Raw genomic sequence first — 27,898 nt, 5'->3', positions numbered from 1 at the left:
CCAGACTAACCACAAAGCAGCACCACCCACCCCCAACACGGATAGTGGCTCCAGAGGGATACTATGGTCAATAGTAGGGAAGGTCAAGGAGAATTAATAGGGACACATTTCCCCCCTCCTTCTTCCAGCAGAGGTGATCAAAGCAGTTTTTGTGCCAAAACAAAAGTTCAATTCGGTACACATTTAAAGCCAAATCTATCAAAATTCCACTTTCCAAAATGATGTGAACTGAAAAACAGCCATCCTTCCAAATTCACATTTTACCTGAACTTTGTGATGCAGTTCTCCAACCCAACACTGTTCACAAAAATGCGTGTATTAGGGGGAAGTGTGCATAAAAAGGAAGTTATTAATGAAAATAGCATACACAAGTGCATTATATTAGGGGAAATTGCTTGTACTGTAGTCCATTAAACTGCATATACAAATGTGTTTTCTGGGAGAAATTTGCACTAAAATGCTGGTGAATTTTCATATGGATTTAAAGGGGGGGGGGGGAATCAGAAATTGTTGCCAGATGTGGAGAACTGAATTTAAGATTGGAAAAATGGAGACAACTGAAATGGACAGATCCATCCTTCTGCACTTGTACTACAAATTTGCATAGATGTGTCTCTATATAAGGTGCATAAAAGGATTGTCTGGTTTTATGGCTCACTAGCAGTAATGCGACACATACCCCAGATGCTCAATGTCAGTCACACTGCTTCCTGCCTTGAAAGAAGTTCCTTTCCAGCCATCTACGTTGCATAATTTCTTTAAACAGTTACTTTCTCCTACAGCATCCAGCAAGAGATTACAGACTTTACGGAGCTGTAAAAATGTGCATGGTTAATTTAAATTCATGTTGCCGGCTTCTAGGGTCGGAGTCTATGAAAATGTACATAGAGGAAGCAGTCTGGTGATTGTTTCAATCTTGTTTTGCATTATCTCTCAAAAATTGCAAGACTAGATTCGGCTAGAATGGATTCTGGGGTGGGGTGGGATTGTCCCGTGGTATCACTAAAGCACCCCAGCATCCATTCCATTTGAAATACATATCCCGCTCGGAGCATACTTTTGTCCTGTCTTCATAAGAATAAAGCGAAAAAAGGAACAATTTTACCAGGTTTTTTCAGTGTTAAGGGGTGGGAGAAGAAATTCTGATCAGTTTGCATAATATTCACTTGCTCTAGAGATGCTTAGCATTTTTATTATATACCTTTTCTGTAGCTGTACTGAGAAACAGGGCAGAGCAAAAAATGCCCCCTGCCCCCTCTCAAATCTCGCTGCATAATGATTTCAGAAATATGACATGGTGCATACATTTTTAACATGTGTAACCCATCCTGGAGTTCCATTCTAACTGCAGTGTAGTATCGCCCTGGCCGTGTCCAACTGCTGCTATTATAACATTCTGACCTTAACTTATAGCAGAGATAGGGAGCCTGTGGCCCTCTCATTGGACTCCACCTCCCATCAGCCCCAGCTAACATGGCCAATGGGCAGGGATGGTGGGAAAGCCACAGCTTCCTTATCCCTGACTTGTTGTGGTCTTCTACTGTAGTGGGACATCTCCTTCCAAACCAACACTTTCAGATAGCAGGGAAGCTAGGCCAGTCTGATTCAGTGCCATCATTACTGAGATGCATAAACATAAAGAGCACATCTCAAACCAAGGCTGATGAGATCATGTTGTGGCAAAACATGATTTATAAACTGCGTAAATAAATGCTTAATGTTTGAAAGTCTAAATAGGCTTGCCTACATCAACCAGAGGGACGCGGGTGGCGCTGTGGGTTAAACCACAGAGCCTAGGACTTGCTGATCAGAAGGTCGGCGGTTCGAATCCCTGCGACGGGGTGAGCTCCCGTTGCTTGGTCCCTGCTCCTGCCAACCTAGCAGTTCGAAAGCATGAAGTGCAGGTAGATAAATAGGTACCGCTCTGGCAGGGAGGTAAACGGCATTTCCGTGCGCTGCTCTGGTTTGCCAGAAGCGGCTTAGTCATGCTGGCCACATGACCCGGAAGCTGTACGCCAGCTCCCTTGGCCAATAAAGCGAGATGAGCGCCGCAACCCCAGAGTCGGTCATGACTGGACCTAATGGTCAGGGGTCCCTTTACCTTTACATCAACCAGAAAAGGCTTTTGTTGGTTTTAAAGGTATCGATAGCATTTGGTTGGATTCTGCCATTTGTTAACATGATAAAATGTGCCGTGTTCATTTCATTGCCCTACAGCATTTTTATCCTATATCTAGCCATCCATCCATCTATTTATCTATCTATCTAGTATCACTGTAGGGGCTAACCTGTGGTCCTCCAGATGCTGAACTATATTGCTGATCAGCCCTAGCCAGCAGTAGGCAGGATGCTTGGAATAGTATTTTAGCAATATCTTTAGGCAAGCCTAAGAAAAATAACACCAAAACTGTTCAACTGGCTGTTAACATACCCCATCATAGATTTTTATAAAACACCCAGTTGCATCATTCCTCCAAGAGGGCTGCTGTAAACAGAATAACGAACGACTGTCAAAACAGTGTGGCTTAAGACCTCCCTTTGTCCAGTCTTAATTTCTCTGCGCCATTGTCTGTTTAATTCTTGCAGCTTGCTATACCGCACAACGATGAGTGGACCCGATTTGCCCGGACTCTGGTGGAAATCCGTGCCAACAGAGCAGACAGCGAAGAAGAAGGAACCATGGAGATCTCTGCCTAGAAGAGAGAAAGGTGTCCTTCCCTTTGTAGCCACCTGCCCTCTGTCGATTGCAGTCATGTTCCGTGTCAAGTCAGTATTGTTGTGGCTTTCCATGCCAGTGTTGCTGCCAGCATTCCCCAGGGTTCCGGTTTCTCCATATTAATCGCGTTGTGCTTCAAGCCGTCTGAAAATATCCAGAGCGTTTTCATGCTTCATATTTCTTTTTGAGAAGTTTACGAATGAGAGGACAAATCAAGCCCAAGCGGGTTCAGTTGTTGCCTTTTAAATCCTTTAGTAGCTGCAGTAACTAGCTAGGAACTCCTGAATAAACTTGGGCTCACGCGCGTTTCTGGCACAGTCCTATTAAATCCATATGAAGCCAGATATGATTGGGTACAGATGTGGTGCGCTTCGCAACATGGGACTGGGCCAGAGACTTTTAGATGTGGTGTTTCACATGGTGACTTACATTATGAATGGATGTACTATACGAACATTGCTGCTCCTTATTTATTGCGGTGTGCTGCATGGAACATATTTATTTGAAAGCATTAAAATAAACGATCCCAAAGCATGTGCATAACGAGCAAACTGCATTGTCTCTGCATGCCTGTTGGGGTTATGTCGAGTCCCAAACAACTATTACTGGATGTCACTTTTTACTAAAATGAAATCTGTAAAAGGGTTTGGTTGAATAAACAGAACTTTCTAAAATCGCCTATTAATCCTAGATACTTTAGCAATATTTCATGTGCAGTTGGTCCCCGGCACTCATTGCAGGATACCACTAATGGTCTGAATGAGGAAGTGTTGTTTCAGAAGTAGACAGAGGCAACGGCAGTAAAATGTGTCAGAGCTGTTCTGTAGCCACATTTTGTTGGTTTTCTTCTTGATAAAATTATTTCCGTTACTGGTCAGTCAGAGAATTGTAACTTCTGGGGTAGTAACATTGATTAGATGAACAGGGTTTTGTTTTTCTTGGAGTGGTAAGCGTCAATATTACTTGTTCAGATTTGCACCGGTAATACAAATGCACAACCATAATTAATCTTACTGGCAAGATTCCTGTGGGCCATTCTGATGCTTCATATGTATAGACCCATGTGTAAATTTAAGCTCTGTGCTTCTGCAGCTTCCCAGGAACACGGGCCAATTTTCCACTGTTAGCGATCAAATTACTGCAGAATCTGTCTGTGCACTTACATGAGGTCTGACATTACTTCCTCTGTTTGGCTGCAACCATTGGGATGGTCCATTGGGAGGGCTTTGGAGTCCTGCCTGCCTATCCCGCTTCCATCCGCCCCACCCATCATGGTCAATGGTCAGCGATGGTGAAGAGCTACAAGTTTCCCATCCCTACATTAGTATCCAAACTGGACATACCTTCCTAGTCCACTGTTAAATGATCCAAAATAAGTGTCTTTTGTCAATGGAATGGGACTGGCAGTGTCTCAAGGCAAGGTTTGTTTGGATACTGGTTAAGCTCCACATCAGCATCTTTCATCCTAACCTGCTCAAAATGATGCAGAGGACCAGTTTGGTCCAGACACTTGGCTTTACAGAGTGAGTCAAAGCAAAAAAAGCAAAACCACACATTTTGGTCCTACTGTTCACAATTCCATTCTTTTCTCTCTGCAGCCATGCATCTGCCAACTGGTACCATCCGTTTTGTCCCCGGACTTTGCCAAAATATAGTTGTTGGATTTAGCGCCCTGTATTTCCTGCAAAGTTGCAGCGCTGCCTCTTAGGCGGCAAGTAGGACTACTTTCTAAAGTACACACAGAGAGTGGTTAAAAAAGCACAGTTTGTTCAAGTGCTGTTTCTGGGTTATTTGCTGTGTTTAACTTCCCTAGAGAGTTCCATAATGAAAGTATCTTGAGGTTTACTTATTTCCAAACCAGCCAGTAATTTATTATGTATAATCATTAGATTTAAAATATGTCCTTTAGCGTAAGCAGCACAGCTAAACGGCTCAAGTGACAAAACGATGCTTCCATTTCCAAAGTGCTTTTACACTGCTCGTTTTCCACAGTGCGGAGCCTAATCAGAACTGACGAGCTGAATGCACAGCCACACCAGTTGGGCTGTGCTCATCGGACGCGTCCAGGGAACCAATGTGGCAAAGAGACCCTCCTTGGTGGCACATTCAGGGCACTCTTGCCCTGAAGTCTTGGTGCAGTTAGAGCACGATGGCTGCTCTTATCAATAGCGCTGCAGTCCTTACCCTATCCTTGGAGGTGTGCTGGTATTAAACCCATATTATAGCTGACTGGCTGAGGTTAAGACAACAGGATCTTGCTTAAGGCTAGCAGCTTGTTAAATTTGTGGCAGAATTTGAGGTTTGAACAAGGTAGGTCGGGGAGACTGCTCAGCATTCAGCTCAAATTCTCAGCCAGGACACAACTACAATACCCGTACGAGGCACAGCAAGGCTTTATAAATTGACAGGCTGGCCTTCTTTTCATGAAGAAGTCAATTTGGCAAAGTCCCATCCGAGCCTGCTCCCAGCCAACGCTTAGGCACCTCCTGTTTCAACCTTTAAACGGCTGCTGAAAACTTTTCTGTTCTGCCAGGCTTATGCAGGCAATTAAGAATAGGCAATAGTAATACCAATTTTAATTTTTATGTGTTTTTTTAAGTATATATAGATATTATTGTAAAACACTTCGATATTTCTTATAATGGCGACCAGCGTCTAAACATTTTTCTTAAAATAAATGCACGGAGTTCGGTTCTGCTGCAAACACCCAAAGCTTGTTTAATGAAGGCCCTTGCTCTTAATTGAGACGTAGAACTTTAACCAATCAGTTCTAGTAAATCAATAAAAATTGCAGTATTCCGATTTTACGGTTTAAGTAATAATTTGTGGAGAATTTGATCCAGTTAGTGGCTTTAGTTAACGCTTTAAAAAGATCCAAGGCAAACTTTTTTATTACTATTAAAAACCAAAGCCTACGTCCATTTTATAAAAATGGGACGAGCTTTTAAAAAGCTACTGGTGGTCTCAGCATGGGAAAACAGGCCATGTGGTGGCATCCGTGACAGATGGCTTGCACTGCGAAGCCTTTCTAGGCACATGTTGCAATACCTGTTAAAAGCAAGAGAAGAGTTCAGCCCTCAATGACTTAGCCTCTCTCAGCCCCCTTAACCAAGTACAGCTCCCATAATTCTTTGCAGGAAGCTGTGACAGTTTTAAAGTGGCGTCATGGCACTTTCAATTGATGGCATGAATGTGGCCTTAATGTTGGTATGACTTCCGGCAAAGGGTTTTCTCAGTTTCCCACTAAACTCTGCAAGGCAGCCCCACGCCCCCCCTCCAAAAGAAGGCAAAATATTTAATCTGGTTGTTGTTATTATTATTATTGTATTTTTGTTTTGTTTTTTTAAAAAAATCTGTTTTAATTCATCAAAATTATTCAGAATTTCCACACAAATATTTTTCAATTACAAGCTGGCAGTTAAGGCAGATACCATTGATACAGTGCATGGATTTTTCTATTGCATTTATTTAAACAAGCAGCAGGTTACTCTAAGTGCACCAACACAAAAAACAAGAATCCAAATATCAGCAGGGCCTGGTGTGACCCCCTTGGGCACAGCCTCCATTAGTGTCGATGAAAGCTGTGCTGGAACTCCGAGCCAAATAGCACTGAAGAATGTATAGCTACACCTCTCGATGGCTCGTGCCTTTTGGTGTTGAATTTTCATCTCATGTGGTACGATGCTCTTCCATAAAGTGCAGAGACTATGGAAAAAATTACATTTCTCTTCCCACCCCCCAACCCCACAAGCCTTCTGATACTAGGAACAGAATACAGTTGCTAAACGCTTGTCGATGTGGTTTCAGTTAGAAAAACATGTTCCCCATAAAACCCTCCTAATACAATCCAGGAATGCAACTTGTGCGTGTAGTACTCATGTAAAATACAGTCACTCTTGGCAAGAGTCAGGTACCGCTCGTATCGACACCTTTCGAATCCTCCAGTACGGATGCAAATGGAATGTGTCCCCAATTCTTAGACGCACTGTCTAAATTGTTCTGCGTTGAGCACCATGATCTCTGTTGAATAGCCAACATGCAGCCATGACGACAGGACAGCCCTCCCCGAAACACACCACCCTCCCCAACAAGAAGAGCAGTTGCATACAAATGTCTTTCCCCAAATGAGCCCAAGTACATTCACGACCCCAGGGATGTGCAAGAAAGAACAAAAATGCATTCATGGACCCAAACCGATAAGACTACTCTAGCAAGAATTTCACAGTGATCTGATAAAAGGAAGCGCAGAGACCAATGATTCACACTTAAAAGATGGGGAGCAGGTGGGAAGAAAGACTTGCAGATCAGGTGGTGCTGGGTTGAGACCGGAAAGCTAAAGGAATGAAGTATTAAGACTGATCAGATGAATGGCTCTTTCCCAACATTCTGTAAAAGGAAGTCGCTGCCTTGTGATCAGACAGGCGCTGCCTTTGAGGTAGGCGGTGAAGACCGAAATCGAGGTAAGTAAAGTCCAAATTTGTTTTCAATTCCCGCAAAAGTGGCAACGGCCAACTTGTAGCCCCCCACGTGGTCGGGGTTCGGTGCAGGTAGGGTGATCCTTGTTTTCAGAACGGCTTCCGATCCAGCTGGCTTCCTGGAATACATATTTTATCAAGTGTGATTACGCAGCCTTCCACCATAAAAGTAAAGTTCTTTCCAGAGAAAAAGAGCCCCCCGCCCACAAGAGCTTGCCTGGGAGAAAATGCTATTTGGTTCCGCCTCTCTCCAAACTCCCTCCCATCCGTGGCTATTCCTCCTGGTCATTGGGAACATCAGCACTCAGTCTTATGGAAGAGTTGGTACCTGGGGCTGGGGAAGGACCATAGCTCAGTGGTAGTGCATCTGCTTTTTATGCAGAAGGTCCCCGGTTCCATCCCCAGCAACTCCAGGTAAAGCGATGCCCTGACTGAAACCGGGCAGACAGTACTGAGCTAAATGGGAAGCTTCCTACAATCTTCTTTTTCCTCTTTTGTACCGATTTCTTATGCAATCCTTTCAGACAGCAAGCCACCATTTTTTTAAACTTTAGTCCGCTGACTAAGATGCTCTTTGACTACAGTTCCCATCATCCCTGGCCACTGGACTTGCTGGCTGGGGCTGACGGAAGGTGGAGCCCAACAGCATCTGGGGTAGAGAATGTTTTACATACCTGTATAAAAATAAAGTCCTATATTCTCCAGCAGCTGCCTATAAAGCAGCACAGTAGGAGCACATTAAAAATTACTTTGAGACTCACCCAGCAATCTGTTCAGTGCGAAATCTGTTTTGAGTGTCGGCAGAAGAGGTGAAAACATGGAAACTTAAGGTGACATGATGCATCAGCGAGGCAAGTCTTAACACTAGTGTTGAGGAGACTTCTCAATCTCATCAAACAGCATTGCAGTATTAACAGCATGCCAACACCACTGTACTCTACCGTGCCAAAGGTTTCTAATGATTTTAATTTTTTTTATTGGCAGATGGAAAAATGAAAGTTTTTCTTCTGTATCTTTCACTAATGGGGTTTTCCCCCTTCCCCCCTTATTCTTCTCTCTCTATTTTCTTTTTCTTTCTTCCTTGTTTTTTGGCTTTTGTTTTTCAGCTTTCTCCTATTTCTTTGGAGTCCTATGTCTGGGGCCTTTATTAGAGTTCATAGATTGTATACTCATGGGGGTAGTAGAGGGTTGATGGAGGACCCTGGATGATGACCAGGAAAATGCTGGTCCCCCAGGATATGAGGCTGGGAGGAGAAAGGAAAGATCCCAGGTGGGAGCTGGGAGGAGCTACTGTCCTCTGTGGGTGGTAAGGACCAGGAACTACTTTTAAGAGAGAACTTCGTTTGGAAATCAATAAAACTATGTTGTTTTGTTTTGTTTTTAAAGAAAGGACTTCGGAATTTCACTTCGTCGATTTGTATCTTCTGTAGTTGTAATTTTATTGTATTATGGGAAAATCTTAATAAACAGTCTTTTTTAAAAACCCTACTGCACTCTGTGAATGGATCTTCCCTTTGCCATTTGACTACTCGTGTTCCTCTTCCTGTCTGCCCTCATGTACATGACAAGCACTGGTGTTAAAAAGTGTATCTCCCCTGAGCTTTAGTGACCCCTAATTCATAAAGAAAATCTGGAGCTCTTTATGACTAACTCCTATAAAGAGAGCCAAGGTGGTCAACCCAACACACTTACGTTCCTCCAAAATCAATGTAGAACCATCTCTGCAGAAGCTCGTAGGTCACTAGGGTTACTCCAAACTGTGGAGACGACCGAAATACACGAGCTGAGGGGAGTAAACCACATCATTATTAGCCACATTAATGCATCAGGTTAACATGCATCCTTCCTTGTTAAAATGAGTGTTTGCAAAGGCTACCTGCAGCTCCTTTCCAAAATGCCCTGGGGCCTTCCTCTCGTAGGATCTTCCCGAAACAGTCAATCACGCCGCTGTAGGTCGTTTGTCCTGCACGGGCTGCCACCTGTAACCTCGTCTTGATCACATCCGCAGGCGTCACTAAGGAAGCGGCAGGCATTCCTGGAGCAAGGGAAAGCAGGACAGAAAAGAAACCAGCTTGTTGAACTTGCTTGGAGATGGGTGAGTTGGCCTGTTAGGACCCTGGGAAGGTGCCTTATGCTCCATCTAGCTCCGTATGGTCTGTGCTGACTGGCTTACTAGCAGTACATGTGAAAAGGATCTAGGGGTCAACAGTGTGATGCAGCAGCTAAAAAAGGTTAATGCCATTGTAGGCTGCATCAACAGAAGTATAGTGTCCAGATCAAGGGAGGTCATAGTACGCTCCCTCTTTGGGGGCGTGGGTGGCGCTGTGGTCTAAACCACTGAGCCTTGGGCTTGCCGATCAAAAGGTCGGCAGTTCAAATCCCCACAACGGGGTAAGCTCCTGTTCCTCAGTCCCAGCCCCTGCTAACCTAGCAGTTCGAAAGCATGTCAAAAAGTGCAAGTAGATAAATAGGTACCACTCCGGTGGAAAGGTAAACAGTGTTTCCGTGCGCTGCTCTGCTTCGCTAGAAGCGGCTTAGTCATGCTGGCCACATGACCTGGTAAAACTGTCTGCGGACAAACGGCCTGTAAAGTGATATGAGTGCCGCAACCCCAGAGTCGTTCGCAACTGGACTGAACTGTCAGGGGTCCCTTTACCCCTCGAAAACCGTGTCCAGTTCTGGGCACCACAATTTAAGGATGTTGACAAGCTGGAATGTGTGCAGAGGAGGGCAACTAGGATGATCAAGGGTCTGCATACCAAGCCTTATGAGGGATGGTTGAAGGAGCCGGGTATGTTGAGCCTGGAAAAGAGGAGACTGAAAGGAGACAAGGTAGCCATCTTCAAATATCTCAAGGGCTGTCACATGTAAGATGCAGCAAGCTTCTTTTCTCCTGCTCTGGAGGAGAGGATCTGAACCAATGGCTTCAAGTTACAAGAAAGGAGATTCCGACTAAACATACAGAAAAACTTTCCGACACTAAGAGCTGTTTGACAGTGGAACAGTCTCCCTCAAGAGGCTGTGGACTCTCCTTCCTTGCAGATTTTTAAGCAAAGGTTGGATGGCTATCTGTCATGGATGCTTTATTTTTCTTTTTAAGTTGAGTGGCAAACAGAAGTCTTCAATATGTCTGAAGCTTGCAGAGGGTCTTGAGTTCACTTTGGGGAGGTAAAAGTCAGCTCCCTTGTAGTTTCCAGCATTTGCCCCTATGTGCAGAAGACTGGAAATTTTTGCACTTTTTTTACTTCAGGGCTACATCCTGTGAGAAGTCTTGTTAAACTCAAAACAAGCAGACAGGTACAAGTTGTGCACAACACGCCAAAATAAAATAAAAACTCCAAACCCCAACTCAATAATGTTCCATGTTTTCCTTCGGGCATATGCACATTTTTCAGCGTCTAATTTCTTCAGCAAAGTCTTGTTGGAAGATTTATGCTGGCAGATAAACAACAGAAAGCAACAATTACCGAATTATCAGCAGAGAAGGGGCCACAATCCTGAAACATGCTCTCTCCATGAAGTCAAAAGGGGCACCTCAAGTGATTTTAGGCCTTGAACCAGCAGTTTTTCAAACTCAGTCTAATGAAATAATCCGTATTTAGATTTAAAGAAAAACAAGGGGGGAGGACAAAAATAAAGCAAGACTGTATTCAAAAACAGTGTCTCTTCTTATTTTATTACTTTTCCATTTTGCATGAGTTCCAAACCAGCTTGGTCAGATGTAGATGCATAAATCTCCTTTGCTTTTTCTTTCTTTTTTTTTTTTTTCATCTTCTTCTTCCCTCTAAAGCTTAATAATTCTGTAACAGTTTTTGTCCAAACCAATGTGGTTTGGCTCCAGAATGCCATCTCACTTTTTTTTTAGTAGACTCCTTTGAAAGAGATGTAAAAGTGTGTGTTTATCACCAAAAGAAGGACTGCTGCTCCTCTCTCAAAACCCATTAAAAAAGAAAGGAAAACACGCTGTGCGAACATTCACATTTGAACATTTGGCAGAAGGTGGCTTTCCCTTAACATGGTCAGCGCTTCCCTTCAGCTAGTCCACGAGTCATCCATTTCACCTCCTGCTTATGAGACACAGAAGCTGGACTTTCACTCTTTAAAAATTAGCTGACTCTTGCAAAGACAGCAGCCATGCAGGCAGAAGCCCCGTCCCCGCTGTGGAGGTGGTATTTCACAGGAACGATGCCGCCATGTGAGCCTGGTCTGGCCACAAACCAGCCAGTAGTCTTGCATGCTTCCAAGGTACTCCCCCTTGGGGACATCAGCAAGTGTGAACTAGCCCTGAGCTTTGTGGTACAATTCCCAAATAGTTTCCATCTTATGCAAATTTTTGGAATGCAACTATCTGCAAGGCTTTGAAAACGGCAAGCCAGGACTCCTCAGAAACGTCTTTTAATTGCAAAGGTCCAGGCACCCTCGGCTGAGTTAAATAGTCTAACGTAGGTTGCAAAGCAGGCATCGTACAGTTGAGTAAAAACTCATGCCGCCCTGGGCACCTCTGGGAAGAAGGGCAGGGTATCAATTGAATTAATACTAGCAACAGTAGTGACACAATCCAGAAACACTTCGGCACAGGAACCAAGAGACTGCTGTTTGTGGCAAAGAGGTGAACAGGTGAGAAAGAAGCAAAGAGAAGTTTGGAAAATTTTGGACGGTTGTCCACTTGCTCCTGAAATGTGACGTCCAAGTTAGGCCTGTGTGGCACTTCTTTGAAGGGTTCCAGTCCTACTTGGATGGTAGTTTCCAGAGGATGATGCTTGGGGAGTGTTCTTTGGCCCTGTGGAGCCTAAATGTGAGGTTCCTCAGGGTTCGATTGTATCCCCCATGCCGTTTAATGAAACCACTGAGTGGGGTCATCTGGGGTTTTCGAGTACGTTGTTGGAAATATGCTGATGACACACAGCTCTATTCATTTACATCTGGACCTCTGAGGTGACAATGGTCTTGACTCAGTCAAGAAATTCCAGGTGAGTGCTATCCCGGGACAGACTTGGAGGGGGTTGTGCCAGTCCTCAGCCCTTGAATTCTCCAGATACTTTGGGCTACAACTCCCATTAACTCCATTCACTCTGCCAATGGCAGAGGATGATGGAAACCTCAGTCCAAAACAAATGGAGGGCACCGTGATAACTACTTGTGGACTGTGCCTCCAACATTAGCCAAGGCTTAGTATGGGGGCCTTGTGAGAAACCTACTTCTGTCCTGAATAACCAAACCTAGTTCCTGTCCTCATTTCCAGAGGAAGAATCTCTTCCCAAAAAGTCTTTGAATGCTCCCAGTCAGGGGAGTGTGATTATTATGTTTCTGCCCATATAAAGTATACATGATAAAACTTCAGTTCTTCCTATAATCCTTTACTTTCTTTTAGCCCAATAATATCACCCTTGCTTTCGCTAGTACCTGCCACTCATTCCCACCCTCCCCAGTCCTATACTGCCCGATAAGAGAGTCAAGTCACTGCCCTGAATAGTAATCAGCTAATGGAAGATAACCTGAAATGGAAATATAGTAAAAAAAAAATACAAGATAGGGTCCACATTACTGTGCATTTTCTAACCCTATACTGGCAACTACTGATAAAGAGAGGCTACTTCTGTGGCTGAACTGAACTTCAAAGAGACAGTTATCACAGTCTGCAATCGCTTAACAATGGGCAGAGAAGGAAAAAAATTAGAAAATCTAAGAAATGACTTGGCTCAACACACTGGCTTAGGTTTCAAGTCTAGATAGGATACAGAGCTCAAAACCTGTTTTGTTCCATTATGTTGGGTTACAATTGACCTGGCTTTAAATCCACAGTCTTCTGACTATTCAGCACAAAGTAATGTACTAACTGAGCAGTTTTTTATAACTGCATCTCTTGTGGATGTTATGCCTAGTCATGTATCATAGGAGTAATTAATTATATTACCACCTGATCCCTTATATCCTTTGCTCAATCACTAAAGACTTCTCGGGAGTCACTGTTAGTGGCTCCTCATGGCTTGGATAAATCATGTGTTCAGTATTCTGAGTCCATTCCTGCAGGGTCTCCCACACACCACTTAGACACAACTGTAATCAAGCAGCATACAAACTGTCAAAATAATAATGAATTAAAAAATGAGAATCTGAAAGTCCCAAATCAAAACAAACATCTGCTGTAGAATGGTGCATGCCATCAGCACTGGGTTAGCTGAATGCAGACAGCGGACAATCTCTCAAAGGGGTTCGCTGCCTGGAGGTTTCACTGAGAGAGCAGCCTGTTTGATCTCAGAAGTCATGATGAGCTTTGTAGGTCATACATATAACTAGACTATAATGGTGCCCAGAGCTATGGTACAGATAACATGGGCAACATTTACCACAGCTTACTCTTCACAACGGAACAACTAAACAGGGAAATGGGCCAGTCTAAAGGCATTTTCACAAGTGAAGAATCATTTCACAGTATTTGGACTACTGCAATCAGGTGTATTTTACTACTTGACTCGTTCTAAAATCGATTGTAGGCCTTGGCTGGAAGGAAGTATTTAAGAACACAGGAAGAATGTTGCAAGGTCAGAACTAAGGACAGGCCAGTGCAGCATCCAAAAGTGGCCAACCTATGGGATGCAGACAAGCGGGATTTGAGAATGACAGCAGTTTTCTGAGAGCGATCCCAGGAAACTGGTATGAAGAGAATACTGCCTCTTGGTATGGGAAGTAACCGCCATGACCGGTAGCCACTGACAGCTGTAATCCTCCAAAAAATGTGTACAATGATCATTTAAAGCCATCTAAGTTGGCAGCTGTCCATCACCAAAGAGGTGGCAGCGAGGTCCACAATTTAACTTTGCACTGTGTCCTGACTCTCTCACCATCTCTGTCCTGAATACCACTAACCATTCAGCTTCACTGGGTGACTCCAGGTTCCAGCTTTATAAGAGACAGAAGGGGAATTCTCGCTCTCCACCCCATGTTCTGTTATATATACCTCTTTCCCGCACCACTTTTTATTCACCTTTTTAAAAAAACAAATAATCATCAAACATTGTATGCCTTTCCTCACAGGAACCCCGTGATAATTTTGGCTGTCCTTTCCCTGCACCTTTTCCAGCTGTACAATATCCTTTTTAAGGTGTGGCGACCAGAACTGCCACACAGGATTCCAAGTGTGGTTTGGATATACTTGAATGCTTAGTCATCAGGGAATGGACTTTCTTGCATTTCCCAAAAACCAAGCATACTTTAAGCTTGCATACTTAAAGCCTGGACACTCTTTTCTTTCTTTTAAAGAGCACAGCAGTGAGGAACTGGGACTCAGCACTGAAGTGTGAACATTCACAATGTGTTCACCAGAGACGTGTGAAATAGGGAACAGCCAACTGCAGAAGGCTGATAGGCAAGGGCTAAGGCTCAGTGGCATGGCATGCAGAACGCCCGAAGTTCAGCCCTGGGCATCTCTGTATGTAGGGCTGGGAGAAAACCCTGCCTGGAGAAGCTGCTGCCAGCTGGTGCAGGCAACACCAGATGGCTCAATGGATGACTCAGTAGAAGGCAGCTTCCTATGTTCCTAAGCCATCCTATTTAAAGTCTCAGCATATGCTGATTTCGTGGTCTACGAACCAGCACTTCAGACCTCTTGGTTGTCATCTTCCAAACTAAGCAACAATGACACATGTCCATGCAGGCAAATGGCAGAGCCGGGAGTGAACCAGCATCTCAGATCCTTTTAGCTACCAACAGCAGAAGTGGATAATCTAGCCATCAGCCGTAAAGAACATTTGGCTGCAAAGAGCATCCGGATATTATATCCTGCCTCTTTATATAGACAGTACATGTTGAGAGCAAAAACATGCCAAGTTGGGAAAGGAAAGGGGGAGAAGAAGGTGAGAGAGAGACCGCTTAGAGCTCTGCTCAGAGTATTCGGCACAGACTGAAGCAGAGCCCAACGCTGAAAGAGCTGAATGCTGGGGTCAACGCCTGTGGTTTCAGGAACGGGAGCAGTTAGCTTTGATACTCTCGCATTTGGAATACAGAAGGCAAAATGCTCAATGCCTGCTTTTTCTGGGCTTTCTGAACTGTGACTCTACACAGGGCCCCTTTAGCTGCTTCTCAGCAGGACAGGGGGAAAAAAGCATTTGCTATTTGCCTTTTCATTCCATGCAGAAGAGGCCTGGCTTCTCCCAGAGCCATTACATTTCCATTATCTATCATAATAACAGAAGTTCACCTTTTAGATAGATTTATATGCAGGATTTCAAATATGCTACTTTAAACATATGCTGATTTGAGCCACACTGGAGAGAAAGATTTTTTTATTTTATGTATAACTTTTATTTTTTATTTTTAAGAGAGAGCTTTCCCCTCTCTACCCTTTCCAATAGTCAACAAAGTTTATTATGCCAGCCAGCAGCTTCTCTTTTATCATAGTGGCTTGGTCTCCTCCTGTCAGAAGGCATGGATAGATTTGGGGCATGCCTTCAGAATCTTATATTATTAACATGACATTCAAAAGTCTGCTGATCAGGGAGACGTCAAAAGTAAGAATATTCTTTTATGACCCACTTTTAAGCAACCCCTTTCACGGCCCCCACCCAAATGCCTGCGAAAGAGAGCTCTTCGCATTACCATTTCAACATTCAAATCTATCACAGACTGACATAAGAGAGTCTGGAAATGGAAGACATTCCTAGTGAAGATTGGCTGCAATGTTTGAGTTAGCTGTATGTAACCGGCTAGCATCCTGCCAACCTAGCAGTTCAAAAGCACGTCAAAGTGCAAGTAGATAAATAGGCACCGTTGTGGCGGGAAGGTAAACGGCATTTCTGTGCTCTGCTCTGGTTCACCAGAAGTGGCTTAGTCATGCTGGCCACATGACCCGGAAGCTGTCTGCAGACAAACACCGGCTCCCTCGGCCTATAGTGCAAGATGAGAGCCACAACCCCAGAATCGTCTGCGACTGGACCTAATGGTCAGGGATACCTTTACCTTTACCCAGCTAGCAAGGGCTAGCAGTCAGTCACCAGCAGCATATGACACCAGGACTCCGGCAAACACACCAGCTCCAGCACTTAAGATTCTGGTGACATGAGCTATTAAGCGGGACACCAGGCAGCATCTCTCTGTGTATTCTCAGTAGTCCCTTCCCAGACCTAATCCGTCACATATTCATCTCAAGCTTTTAAAAAGACGCCCATGAGCCTTTTGCTGTAAGATCATCATGTGGCAAGGAGTTCCACGAGCTATATTATGCATCATGTGCGGGCACATGCTTCCTTTCACATGGCTTAAACCAGATGCCAATCCATTTTTATAAACTCCCAAGTTATTCTTTTTTCTTTTCCAAATCAGGAGAGAATTGCAAAAGCCTCTATCAGATTTCAGGCACAGCACGTACAGGAGGATACAGTCATCTATGGGTATGTGTGCAAGGAAATCTGAGCCTTAGGAGGAGGAAAGCATTGGGTGTGGGGGCTCTGCACACTAAACCTCATGTCATTTAATCTGGTCCTGCTAGTGCAGGGGCAGGAATAACAGCTTGGGAGCAGAGAACATGCTTTGCAATGCACCAGTCCCTGGCACGCCTCTGCCTACAACCCTGGAGAGCCTCTGCCAGGCAGCACCATAGCCTAAGGGTAGCCAATGTGGTGCCCTCCATTTGTTGGACTACAACTCCCATCATCCCTGACCACAGGCCATGCTGGTTGGGGCTGATGGGAGCAGAAGTCCAACAACATCTGGAGGCACCGGTTCTCCCTGTGCTAGTCCTAAATAATCACCTCTTTGCTCAAAATGTTGCTTCCTCCAGATCACTGACCAGTCCACCTCCATGGCAATTCCACTACTGAACAAAGTCCACGTCACAGTTCCTGATCCAACTAGAGGCAGATTAAACTATTCAAGGGCCCAATCCACTTGCAATCTCCAGGCACCAAAGGGCACAGAACAAGGGTGGGGGACCTTTTCTGGCCAGAGGGCTGGATCTTCATCTCCCCCCACCTGCCCTCCCCTCCAGCAGGCCAAAGCAGACAGGTAGGTGGGGCTGCCGGGCTGCCAATCACCTGGCGTGCTTTCCTCTGAAGCCCTGAATCAAGTGAACCATTGTAAGCATTATTATGAGGGATGTATACCAAGGGCCTAAAAATCATCCAACTCCTGGTGCTTCTCCTTCAAATGTCCACACATTTGAAGGGGTGGCTGTTTTAAAGCCCCTTGTTTTGAAGCATAGGGGATGTACACAAAGGTCTTCCAACTACATGCATTGGAAGAAGAAACATGTGAGAGGCTGAAGTTGTGCTCCTATTCCTCTGTCAGCTGCTGGGTGGCAGCAGCAACGCCTTACTGGGCAATTGGAGCTTTGAGCATGATGTCATGCATGAGGTCGGGTGTAGGATGGTTGAGAGTGGCTTTCTAAAAAAATGCCCTGGCAGGCCAAATTGGAGAAGACTGGCAGGCCACGCCAGGCCCTAGACCAGAGCTTCGCCACCCCTGGTACATGAATGTCCCAAGAAAAAACATTACTTACCAGCTATTGCTCCAGCTAGAAGCAGCGACCAAGGGCTCACCCGCCCATCTTCACCTGCAAAAGCAGATTTCATGTGAGCGTAACAGGGGAAGTAAATGGCAGAGAAGGGGATGTCGCGGAGAAAGCATGCCTTGGCTCCCTAGGACAGGAAAACAGAACAAACAAAGAAAAGCTGCATTATGGACAGAACCACAGCAAGATAGAGGAAGCGTTGGGAGTTCTGAGAGGCAGAACAACTCTTTTTGCTCTCCCCTCCTCTTTAGAAAAGGAAGAGCAAAGGCCACAACCCAGCACAGAGTTAAGTTGCAGACCACAGAATCCAACCAGCTTCTTAGGCACGCTTGTTTAGGGTAGACTGTGGCTATATTGTTCTGCAGGAGCAGCCAGTGCAGCACACTGCAGACACCAGCATCGCTGTTGCTTACCTGGGTGGCACAAGGTGGGGGGCAGGGGGGGCAGTGGTGTCTGCACAAGTGCACTGGTGGGAGTGCAGGAGGGGCTCTGCCGGGATGCAGGGGCAACCCCAAGCTCACTACTGCTGCACTCACTACCGGTGTCGGGACAATGGCTTTGTGGCGCTGAACCACTGCATCAGCTACTCCTGCTTTTCTGCTGCCAGAGTAAAAATGCCACCCACTTGTGGAAAGGTATCATAGAATTGCAGAGTTGGAAGGGACCACGGGGGTCATCCAACCCCCCTACAATGAAGGAATCTTTTGCCCAACGTAGGACTCGAACCCACAACTTTGAGATTAAGAGTCTCATGCTCTACCGATTGAGCTATCCCAGGTGTTGTGCAAAGTCTCAAGAAAAGTTCTCGCACTGTAGATTTAAGGATGTGGCTGACACAAATGCCTACCGGCACCAGGCAGGTGCCTTCGATGTATTTTTTTTTGGGGGGGGGCACCTGCTTAAAACATTTTGTTTAGGCAAGTCTATCCAGACATGCAGATGTTGATGTTTTAGTTTACTGCTGGTTTTAATTGTGGGGTTTTGGTTTTTTTTACATGTTTTAAATGTCATGTTTTCACTGGTAATTTTAAAATTGTATTGCTTGAAAACTGCTTAGAGGCTTTGTTACAATAAGTGGTATATAAATTTTGCTAAATAAGATGTAATAGAAATACTTTATGAATGGTCTTTGGCTTATAATACTGGACCAAAATAAAAACAATATCCTGAGTACCAGCATCCTGGAGGACCTCAGCCCCATGTTTCAACACCCTATAGCTGACAGGAAGAAAGACTTTGCTTAAGTCCCCTTCATGCGACAAAGTTTGCTGCTTGGAGGGCATGAGCAATAAAGCAAGAAGCGGAAATGAGCAGCGCAGGTGCTGAGGCCCCCTGGCACTTGCCCAGATTGTATTCTCAAGATTGTGTAGACAGACTCAATCTGCATAGCAGACCCTTCACATTTTGCAATAATTCTATTTGTTGTAATATGTTGTTTTTTGTTTCTGCTTGTTTGTTTACTGGATTGTCTTTTAAGGTTGTCAGCTGCCTTGCGGTTGGTATGGCAAGTGGCACAGAATAGTTTGTGAACAGACAAGCCAGCAAACCAGTCTTTCACAACGGCAAGGGGGAACACAGCTTCCACTTGAACTGGCACAGCCCAACGTGCAGAGGCTCGTGGCATTGTGTAAATGGTGCACGACTGCCTTGAGAGCTGCACGAGGGGAAATGCTGACTGCCTGCAACAAACTTAAAAAGTCAGCTGCCATATTGATAACACTTCGCTTTACAGGAGTGTAGTTTGTTTGCATATAGATATATAACCTGTTCTTCCTCAGGTGAGAGGAGCTATGGGCAGTTCTTCCATGAGTCCCTGAACAGGTCAGCCTAAAGATGCTCAGTGGTACAGCATCTGCTTGGCATGGGGAAAGTCTCTGATTTAATCCCTGGCATCTCCAAGGAAGGCCAGGAGAGATCCCAGTCTGAAATCGAGCCACTGACAATCAGCAGAGTGGCTGTGGGACCTTTGGGATCATCACCGGCAGGCAGAACAAGCCTTGTTCCCCACACTTTCAAAAACGTGAGATCTGTGGTGGCTTTGATTTAGTTTTATACCTTGAACTATAAATGCAGCTTTTGAATCCCCATGACGGGGTGAGCTCCCATTGCTTGGTCCCTGCTCCTGCCAACCTAGCAGTTCGAAAGCCCATCAAAGTGCAAGTAGATAAATAGGTACTGCTCTGGCAGGAAGGTAAACGGCGTTTCCATGTGCTGCTCTGGTTCGCCAGAAGCGGCTTAGTCATGCTGGCCACATGACCCGGAAGCTGTACACCGGCTCCCTCGGCCAATAAAGCGAGATGAGCGTCGCAACCCCAGAGTCGGCCACGACTGGACCTAATGGTCAGGGGTCCCTTTACCTTTACCTTTATAAATGCAGCTCAGCCACAGATAGTCAGCCTTTTTACCTTTACTTTCCCCTACGAAAAGTGTAACAGAAAAGACAACTGAAAAGCAGGTACACTTGGGATACACAGAATGCAAAGAAACCAAGCTGCACCCACACTTTTCTCCGGATGACCTATGGGGGTCACAAGGTGAGATTCTAACATGGCAGCCCTGGAATTCGCAGATATTGCAACATAAGCAAAGAGAACCAACGCCTGACCTGGTAGAACATACGTGTACCAAAGTGCAGACACAGCCTTTTAGCGCTTGTTAACTTTGCCTCTACACAGCGCTTGTTCATTCATGCTGGCAGTGCTCACCCATTAATGCAAAACAAAAGTGGGAACAAAATGTTGCACCATGGACTGCTCCTGTTCAGGATTCCAGCCAGCCATGTCCTTTTCCAGGATATCTGATTCCTTTCCACACACCCCTCCAACAAAATTCTGTGCACACTGAGCACAGTCAGTTTTCAATGTGCTGCTTGGGGGAGGGGGGAGGGGGGTATCCCCCCCTCTACTTAGGGTTTTTTACCTAAAGATTCTTCATACTTCCCTAAGTCTGCTTATACCCTCCTCTTGTGCAGGGGTGGTGCCCTTGTTGCTACATAAGGATCCACACTCAGATAATGAGTTTAATATTAGTATACAGAATATCAAAGAACTAGAGTACTTGTGAAACTGACTCCTATTCATCTTCCCTACCTACCCCTTTATTCTCTTAGCAAACATCTACGGTCGCACTCCTGCAATCATTTGCTACAAGGGCGTTAAGCATGCCTCGGGCTCCTAAATGCAGCGAGTCGCATTCCTAGAGACAAACACTCTTCCGGGTTCTACTGACTTGGCAGGCAACCTTGTGATTTGTTGCACTCTCTGGCAGGCAATGCTGGAGATGAGCAAGTATTCTTTCATCTCAAATATTTTCCCCAAAGGGTTGGGGAAAATATGCATTATGCCTTTTGTCACAGGAGAGTTCATTAGTCTTACTTCATTTTCCATGCTGTCACCCAGATGCCTTTTGTTTCAATTGCACTTCAAGATACTGATTAGGATCTTTCAGAGTCCTTCATGCCCTTCTCTCTCTGCCCCATCACAACCTTAAGGTTGACCAGGAGCCCCCTCTCAACACCACCCAGGTTGAACATCAAAGGAACACAGGAAGCTATTCCTGGTACACACTTTCCATGCGGGTTCAGCAGGGTTCTAGCCCAGGGCTGCGCAGCCTGTGGTCCTCCAGATGTGGTTGGACTCCAATTCCCATCAGCCTCAGCTAGTTCAGAGTGTGGTCAGGGATGCTGGGAGTTGTAGCCCAAGAACATCTGGAGGACTACAGATGTTCCCCAGCCCTGTCCTAGCCTGAGCCTCTAAAGCATGCCTTTATACTTGGGCAGGATTTTGGTTGAGAATTAAGGCAAGAGATTTCTGCATATAAAAACTGGTGCATATTGTTCTGCTTTCCAATGACAGAACAGAACTTCAGATAAAGAAATGGCAAATATACGCTTCAGTTTCTTCAAAATCATTAATGGAATTTAGGCGGCACTCTCTTCTCACTTTTACAGTAATCTCTTTCCAGAGATGGAAATAGCACACTTCTATATATATATAAAAGACCCTCTGGTAATATGCTTTCAGCTTTCAAGGCAGAAAATATCTGTCAAGCTTTGTTCAGCTATGTGTAAACAAAGCTGGATCAAAACTCGGATTCACTTTATTAACCACCACCTTTGGCTCCTTTCCAATATCTCAACAGTCTAAAGTTTCCCCTCGCCAACTCGGTTTTAAAGTCTGGGAAAAGCATGTTTACAGGCAGGCCTCATTTAACTGCAAGTTAATCACCTGCAACCAGCTAATGCCAATTAGGAAGGCTTTAAGGGAGAATGGCCAATGCATCCTGAAAATGCTAAGGAAACAGTTTGCTGCGAAGCAAGTTCTCGTATAGTTTTCAGTGAAACTTGCTTCCTACTTTTAAGCGTGTTCCAGATCGCCAGTCTCACTGTACCTTAGTGATGTGTATGCTGTAGAAACCCCGAAATCAGCTTTAATATTAGTCCTCAGGTAAATTATAACGATCATCTGCCTGAGTTTATTCTGCCTAGCAAGACTCAGCCCTGCTGGGCGTGACATTTTTTGGGTGTTTATTTATTAAGGCATTCCCCCAACCCCTTTACCAGCCAGCTAATTTGACTCCCCACTGCCACATCTTTTCTCTTGGGCCTCTCGTACCTTTAATACTGGATCGTATCTTAAGAGAACAAACCAATAGGGAAAAAGAGCTATGGGTTGTCGGGAGGTTCGGATAATCAACTCAGAGAAGTCAGAGCTGGGGCAGGTTCTTTGGCATGCTAATTCTCGCTTATTCCAGCCTTACCTGAGGTAAAAAAAAAAAGTAGGGGGGGATCTAAATAAACTATTTCTACTACAAGGGGAGGGTAATTATACTCACAAAGGCACCTCTGTGTCAGGGTTGGGCATAAGGAGCCAGAAGGTCTGGGAGACGCAGGCTTAACCTAGTCTCCTGCAGTGAATGCACATTGTCTCGTGTAGGGGGAAAAATGCCAGACTGGGGGGACCTTGCAGAATTCAAGACAACAGTACTGCACCTTGTCTGAGAGGGTTATTTAATGCTTCTGGCACCTGTACTTACCGCCATCCTCTCTTTTCCTACCTTACAGGTTTAGAATTTATTTGGCATGTATAATTGTTATTTTGATCCTATAGCAACAAACAATAGGCAGCATGTCATTTCTTGATCCGTTAGCATTCCTCTTGGGTTTCACGGGCAACTTAACCCTTCCGATTCGGAAGTGCAGCAAGCGTCGTCAAACACGCCCCCCCCAAAAAAAACCTTTCCTGGAAGCCCCCACCTGCTCTGCCTTCCAAAGCCCCAGGGAAAAGTTGGAGAGACTTCGGCTGACATCTCAGCATGGAAGGTGAGTTGCTCCAAGTTTAGAGTTTTACGTTATGTCCAAAGCACTTGAGCAAATATTGCTTCCGTAAACCAAAATAACAGTGCTAACAACACTGAATACACAGATATGTGTAACTGAACTAGTTTTACTGAACAATACAAGTATTTTGAAATTATCTTCTCAGCTCATGTCAGGTTTGCTGCCTCAATTCCAAGGAGATGGCACACCCAACTCTAAAAAGTGGTCAGCTAGGGGCTCCCACCTCCTTCCACTGAGAATCTCCCAAAGATGCTTCTTTTAGACAGGGAAAGCTCCAGCACAAAACTGTTGAATTTTAATGTATACAGAAGTTCAATCCTATTCATTTGGGCCTGAATGGAGACAATGGTTTCCTGTCCCATTACAGATGCTAATTTGCCCAGCATTGCTGAGATACGCTGTGTTGTCATCAAAAGTGGGGAGGGTGGGGAGGGGCAGTGGCACTTACCTAACCTCTTGGCACCATCATGTAGCTTACTGGGAAGGAAAGGGGCGGGAAAGTGGGGGAGGTCAAGTGCAGTTCAAACGCACTGGCAGGAGCACCGGATTGGCTCCAACGGGGCAGACATGCCGTGTTGACCTCCCCGCTGCCTCATTCCTCCCGTTCCGGTAAACTGCAATAACACCAGAGTCAGGAAGCCAACTAAGCTCCTCTGTTCCCTCTCCCTTCCAGAAGCTCCTGGCTATCTCCTCTCATACCTATTTTCCGTGCATTCAAGCTCTAACTGAATTGCCACTTAATTCCAGTTTCTCCATTTTTTCCTTTACTCCCCTGTGATTAGATACCTTGCAACTGAGGATTACACTTCATGCATCTGATAGAGTGGGCTCCAGTCTATCAAAACACACAATTTATTAGACTTTAAGACCAATTTATTCGTCCATCTCAGCACCTAATTTATTAGTCTCCTTTACGCGGCAACAGACTAACACGGCTACCCCACCGGAGCTTGCTTTAAAGTTTCTGAGAAAAAATTAAAATGAATTAAAATAACTTGGATAATTGGAGGAAAGTACAAAGGACCAAAGCTATTCAGAAAGCTGAATAAAAAGGTGTTAAAACAGGAAAAGTGACCCCATCTAATAGCTATTCATCTAACAGGAACACCTATCATAAACAACATGATAAATTAAAAGGTTAACCTTCATGCTAATAAACATGTTCTTGTTAAATTACTAAACAAAAAATCCTAAAAATGTTGGAAAGTGTTTAATGTATTAATTTTTAAAATAAATAATAACACTAACAATAGGGAGTTATATTTTACTTCTGCATGCATGCCATTCTGTTCCATGGTATATAATTCAAATCGCAACAAATGCAATTCAAATGGCATTTTTTTAAAAGGTTGGTGGTTAAAAGTGGGCAGAGGAGGTAATATACAGTATTATAACAAATAAACTTTGTCCATGAGAAGAGGTAAGTATTACAAACATTGTGATACACATTCTAACTAAGAATTATAATTATAATCTGGAAGTGAGTCACAAAAGAAATAATAATAATAATAAAAATAATAATAATAATAATAATAATAATAATTTACCAACCCTTCACCCCAAGGTCCCAGGTGGGGCTAGAACAATTAAAAGGTAAAGTTGCAAACAGTTTAAATGTAATCTACTTTCCTGTAGATCTATTTTGGCACAAATATGAAAAGCTGATGAAGGTGCACAATTACACAGAGAAATATACAGCTTTTAGCTGCTCTGGTTTCATTTCTATTTTGAATTTTTAAAATATTGTTTTTCACTATAAACCTTTAACAAATAATTTGAATGCATAATTTATTATATGTAAGCCGCTTACGAGTTTTTTTCATAGTTAAGCATTAGTTTATAATTAAAGCTACGGTTTTACCTTTAAAAAAAAAGTCACAGCCTTGAGAATGTGGAGTATTTAACACATTCCCCCCCTTCTTATTTTGATATTATTTATTTTCTTACATTTCCCTGTAAGAAATTATTTTCTTACATTTATTTCTTACATTTCCACCTTTCTCCTGTCATGGAATCCACAGCAGGTGTGGTGGCCTGGAGACAGCATTGATGGCTGAACAGAGAGGATTGGGGGCCCAAATTTGATCCCCACTCCCTGGTCCTGAGGTTCCCCCCCTGCTTTGGACCATACCTTTGGTCTCTCCCTGCCCAAGCAATGCCATAATGCAAATTCAAGGGAAACTATTCCATGGAAAAGACTGCAATAAGACAGCTAAAATGCTAACAAGTCAATGCGCCCCTGCCAGCCATTTGGCGCCCCCCAGAATTTGGCACTGGGGTGCCCCGCACCCCTTGCACCCCCAGGTAAAGACGGCTCTGGTAGGGCTCTACAGACTGAAAAGACACAAAATAACTCACGCATGCAAATCCTCTCACTATCATGGGTAACAAGCAATTCCGACTGGCGTGACTGAATAATGAAGCAACGTGTACATGGAATCCCTTCAGATTTCCTTCCTTCCTTCTTCTTTTAAAGACTTCCAAATGTTGAGTATGCACGTATACAACAAAGCTGGTATGTAGCCACTGTTAACTCTGCTCGGATGTGTTTACATGGCAAGCCACAGGGGAATTTATTAGCAGTAGCTATAGCTACTTTTCTGAACGGGTGAGTGCTTCCTTGACTTACCGCTAATTGGAGGGAAAGCATCCACTAGTGGCACTAGCTCTTGTATTGGCAGAGTGGTTTCACCATCACCACACAGGGAAGCAAATAGCTCAGTATGGAGAGCATGAGACTCTTAATTTCACCATGGTGGGTTCGAGCCCCATGTTGGGCTAAAGATTCCTGCATTGTAGGGGTTTGGACGAGATGACCCTCGGGTCCCTTCCAACTCTACCATTCTATGATTCTATTACATGGCCCACCATCTAAATAAGACACACAACCTTATTCCCCTTAACAATAGGTAGAATTTTAATGTCACACTAGGGCTAAGAAAAGCATGCAACTACAAAAATATCTTTTTTGGGGGTGGGGTGATATGGACAACATTTAACTAGAATGCAGCTATTAGGATGAGTTGTAAGGTATCAAACAATATTGAAGAACAATTCCAGGATCAAGCAAGAAGTAACACACAAATGCATGCAACAGTAGTTCACATGTTTTTCATGAACTGTTTTGTTTTTTTGCTGGCGGGGGGCAACTGGGAGCAGTAAAGTGGTTGGAGGGAAGGGGCCTTCAACTCACTCCCATTCTGCTGCTCTCACAGACTAGTATTGTAGTCTCCCCTCCCCAACAGTATTGTACATGTGTGCTTCTAAGGTCAACACATAGATCTTTGGAGTCCAGAAGATAAAGTTTCCTAATTTCCCCTAAGTGCACAGCAACCTGGCTTGGTCAGATTGGCCAGAACTTCCAAGGCATCACAGCAGCTAAGCCAATGGCAGCCACAGAAATGGTGACATCATCAGCTGGGGCTCCCTGGCAAAGATTTAACAAAGGACTACTGTGACACCAGAGCAGGTCAACATGGTGTTGCTCAGAGACTAGGCGATTGCTTCTAAATAACAGTGTTTAGAATTGAGACGTATATTGGCTTAAGTCCAAGGAACAGGAGAATGCAGAAGCACACGAGGACATTGCTTGATGACGTTCAAGGTCTAGTTGCTGTGCTGATGGGCCCTGAGGTACTCTAGAATTAAGACCTTTAAGCCACGTGAGCCTGACAGAAATCTCAAATAAACTTTAGCAGCTTTTGCTACAGGGACTGAGGTTTCTTTCACTGTATTTTTGGGCACCGGCATTTCTTTGTTTTTGGATACTGTTAAAAAATATGTCACTTTCTAACTCTCAAAAAGAACGAGTTTCAAACAACAGTTTAAATAGCATATTCTCTTCCATTGACAACCAAGATGTATTTACCTTGTAGAGGCCAAAAAATCCCAGGTCCCGCAGTACAGTAAGGGCACTAACGCGTGGCCCCGTTGTGATCTCTCCAGCCACTTGCAAGCGGATCTTGACAATTTCCAGTGGGTTTGTGAAAATCACTTGAGATGCTCCGGCCTGGAGTGGGGAAAGGAAAACACATGAGTGGCACTGTGAACATGTTCTCACTGTGAAGTACAGAAAGGAAGAACTCTCCAAATGCTGCCGGCACAGGGTCTCCATGTACTTCAATGGTGCCTTCACAAGGATAGGGGTGAATTGAGGTGATAAGAGTGACATTGCTTTCCAAACTGCAGTGCAAAATGAACTGATGTTAATTATGCATTTTAATTGCAATTGATTTATGGATTGAAAGCTGCTGGTCTGTTAAAGACAATGAGCTAAACAACCCTTAGATAAACATACGCCACTGTAACGTGACCTCTGTACAACTTTGCTTAAAAAGAAGTCAGTAACATCTATTTCCATGATTCTAGAAGGCCAGGAGTAGAGTAAAGCTAGCCGTAGACATTTCAAGGCAGCATCTATCACAGTCTACTAAAGAAGGAAATCTGGCAGAATCTTTCTCTCTCTCTCCCTGTTTTGGCTCCCGTACAGAAAGTGCTGTGGAACATATGTATTTACAACAACTAATTTCCTCTGCTTTAAAAAAGTTACTGAACTGAAAGTTTGTATATCCTCAAATGGCATCTTACTCAGTTGCGGCTAATCTGATCTGAACATCCTTTCTCTATGCAAAAGGCAGTCCTACTTTATTCAACTCGCTCCAGAGAGCACTAGAACTCAAGCAGGAAACCAAGAGTTTCTTTAACAACTCGGTAGCTTACTTTCATTTTTTTTTTAAGAAACCTTGGGTAAGGATGATGTGGCCATTTGCTTAACGTAGTTAGTCACGAGGAACTGCCAACAGCCCGTTAAAACAACAATACTTAAGCAGACAAAAGTGCATCACTAATAAAGCTAATCCTACGTA

General features: G+C 44.3%; 2 protein-coding genes across 14 annotated transcripts in view; one reads left to right on the top strand and one right to left on the bottom strand.

Annotated features, from left to right (window-relative positions):
- The window catches only part of DYNC1I1 (dynein cytoplasmic 1 intermediate chain 1), a 228,848-nt gene extending 220,172 nt beyond the window's left edge, over positions 1–8,676 (top strand). For 8 of the 11 annotated variants that reach the window (XM_083578647.1, XM_083578644.1, XM_083578640.1 and 5 more), the window contains one exon: positions 2,587–3,390. In XM_083578647.1, the coding sequence (XP_083434773.1) occupies positions 2,587–2,697 (111 nt within the window). In that variant the 3' untranslated portion in view covers positions 2,698–3,390. Of the gene's footprint in view, positions 1–2,586 lie in introns of all 11 variants that reach the window. The other 3 variants (XM_083578649.1, XM_083578648.1, XM_083578641.1) reach the window with 1 other exon arrangement.
- Positions 6,033–27,898, bottom strand: part of SLC25A13 (solute carrier family 25 member 13) — a 106,951-nt gene continuing 85,085 nt past the window's right edge. For all 3 annotated transcript variants that reach the window (XM_083578634.1, XM_083578633.1, XM_083578635.1), the window contains 5 exons: positions 26,902–27,042; positions 17,684–17,822; positions 9,068–9,226; positions 8,884–8,974; positions 6,033–7,310 (listed from right to left, as the gene is read on the bottom strand). In XM_083578634.1, the coding sequence (XP_083434760.1) occupies positions 7,130–7,310; positions 8,884–8,974; positions 9,068–9,226; positions 17,684–17,822; positions 26,902–27,042 (711 nt within the window). In that variant the 3' untranslated portion in view covers positions 6,033–7,129. The remainder of the gene's footprint in view (positions 7,311–8,883; positions 8,975–9,067; positions 9,227–17,683; positions 17,823–26,901; positions 27,043–27,898) is intronic.

The sequence above is a fragment of the Podarcis filfolensis genome, assembly GCF_964270895.1.
Source record: "Podarcis filfolensis genome assembly, chromosome: 12".
Lineage (NCBI taxonomy): Eukaryota > Metazoa > Chordata > Lepidosauria > Squamata > Lacertidae > Podarcis > Podarcis filfolensis.
The sequence above is the reverse complement of the archived record's forward strand: the minus strand, read 5'-3'. Positions and strand labels throughout refer to the sequence as shown.